The following is a 2,602-nucleotide window of genomic DNA, read 5'->3' as shown; positions in this document are numbered from 1 at the left end:
TGTCTCACTTACCTGGCATATAGGGCTCAGTGAAATGTGTCTCACTTACCTGGCATATAGGGCTCAGTGAAATGTGTCTCACTTACCTGGCATATAGGGCTCAGTGAAATGTGTCTTACTTACCTGGCATATAGGGCTCAGTGAAATGTGTCTTACTTACCTGGCATATAGGGCTCAGTGAAATGTGTCTTACTTACCTGGCATAAAGAAGTCACTGAAATGTGTCTCACTTACCTGGCATAAAGAAGTCACTGAAATGTGTCTCACTTACCTGGCATAAAGAGGTCACAGAAATGTGTCTTACTTACCTGGCATAAAGGGGTCACTGAAATGTGTCTCACCTGACATACAGGTATCCCTGAAATAAACCGTTTCTCTACAACCCTGGGTGTTTCTCACCTGACATACAGGTATCCCTGAAATAAACCGTTTCCCTACAACCCGGGGTGTTTCTCACCTGACATACAGGTATCCCTGAAATAAACCGTTTCTCTACAACCCGGGGTGTTTCTCACCTGACATACAGGTATCCCTGAAATAAACCGTTTCTCTACAACCCTGGGTGTTTCTCACCTGACATACAGGTATCCCTGAAATAAACCGTTTCCCTACAACCCGGGGTGTTTCTCACCTGACATACAGGTATCCCTGAAATAAACCGTTTCTCTACAACCCTGGGTGTTTCTCACCTGACATACAGGTATCCCTGAAATAAACCGTTTCTCTACAACCCTGGGTGTTTCTCACCTGACATACAGGTATCCCTGAAATAAACCGTTTCCATACAACCCGGAGTGTTTCTCACCTGACATACAGGTATCCCTGAAATAAACCGTTTCCCTACAACCCGGGGTGTTTCTCACCTGACATACAGGTATCCCTGAAATAAACCGTTTCCCTACAACCCGCGGTGTTTCTCACCTGACATACAGGTATCCCTGAAATAAACTGTTTCTCTACAACCCGAGGGGGTTTCTCACCTGGCCAGGTCCATGCAGGGGTCGTTGAGGTTAGCGGAGGAGTCGAAGTACTCCCTGGCGGCCGACAAGGTCAGCTCGACGGCCCGGGAGTAGGTGACTTTGTCCAGGCTGGTCCCTCGCTGGCTGCGGCTGGCCTTGGTCTCTGTACAGCTTCTCTCCAGCATGGTGCCTGGAGCGGGGGCACGGGGGGGATGCGGGGGGGAGGTAAGAGGTCAGTAAGTAAGTAAGTAAGTAAGTAATTAAGTAGTAAAAAGTAATAATAATGATAATGATAGTAATAATAATAATAATAATAATAGTAGTCAAAATAACACAAACGGTAATAATAATAATAAATAGTCAAAATAACACAAACAGCAATTATAATAATAATAATAATAATAATAATGATAATAATAATAATATTAGTAGTCATAATAATACAACAAAGCAATAATAATAACAATGATATTGTTAATAATAATAATAATAATAACAATAGTAGTCATAATAACACAACACAGCAATAATGATAATAATAATAATAATAATAATAATAATAATAATAATAATAATAATAATAACATTGATGATAATAATAGTCATAATAGTTGGTTTTAGTAGAGGTTTTACGGCACTCGCAACTGCTGAAGGTCATATGAGCGCCAAGGGGTGGTGGATGTCAACAGAGAAGTCCTAACGGGGAATCAGGCTTACTCTGCTCACCTCTTTAGCCTCAACAGCACAAAGTCTGCTTAGACTGTCAAGGCACCCCGGAAATAGCAGTTCACAAGAGAGTGAAAAACATACAAAAGAAGTAGAGGAAAAATGACGATAGAAATGATGAGGAAAGAAAAAGCAGCAGTTCCCCCTATGTTGTTTCAGCACAGTATGAGCATGACATTGATAAATCAGCCCATTTACAATTCTACTGTGCAAATATCTCGACTTCTATTCAAGATAGAGGGGATTTTGTTCCATCAAAAGCAAGACAAATGAACAAGTTTTTAGACAAAACCAATAATTTCATATGTCTAGAATTTGATGAACGCCTGAACCCACCATGTCCTGATTTACTTTACTTTTCCGATCCAGCTGCCATCTGGGTTCTAGCCCTTCGGCCTGGCGACATGGCAAAAAATTTACAGGTTTTTATCAGCTGTGATTTGTCGCAGTATAAAGTATTTCTGATATCTTAGGAGGTAGGTAGGTAGGTAGGTGCTACCCAGATTGCTAAGTGCAGGGCAGGTAAAGAGGTGGTGTGGTACTGTTTCATCCTGGCAGTCACACAACGGGCAGTTAGGTGGACCATGTCCAGACACATTTTGTATTTGTAGAAGAGCAGCCTCAGGATTAGGAAACTCCTTGTGGTCTGATTGGTAGGAGCGGGCAGGAGCCGAGAACAGTACTTGTTTCTCACGAGCAATGCCCTTCCCATCACTTCCCGGCCACTAAACTACTGGCCGGTACCGAGAAGTGATACCGCTAGTTGGCTTGACATAACGAGTAACGAGAGTGAGAGGTGTTGACGGAAAGAGCGGCACAGCCAGCGAGAAATGACACGCAGACAGTGTCACCCATCACCGTGCCGTCCTGTGTGTGAAACTGAAAGGGAGGGGCGAGGGTGGCGGGACGAGGCGAGT

The 2,602-nt window shown here is 43.2% G+C and overlaps 1 protein-coding gene across 1 annotated transcript in view; it reads right to left on the bottom strand.

Moving 5' to 3' along the window:
* LOC101864470 (neuroblastoma-amplified sequence) overlaps window positions 1-2,602 on the bottom strand; it is a gene marked incomplete in the record, with an annotated part of 104,153 nt that overhangs the window by 42,003 nt on the left and 59,548 nt on the right. The window contains 1 exon segment of the mRNA XM_013085297.2: window positions 981-1,149. Within this exon segment, the coding sequence (XP_012940751.1) occupies window positions 981-1,149 (169 nt within the window).

The sequence above is a fragment of the Aplysia californica genome, unplaced genomic scaffold (assembly GCF_000002075.1).
Source record: "Aplysia californica isolate F4 #8 unplaced genomic scaffold, AplCal3.0 scaffold00364, whole genome shotgun sequence".
Classification (NCBI taxonomy): Eukaryota; Metazoa; Mollusca; class Gastropoda; order Aplysiida; family Aplysiidae; genus Aplysia; species Aplysia californica.
This window is presented reverse-complemented; position numbering and strand designations above follow the sequence as displayed.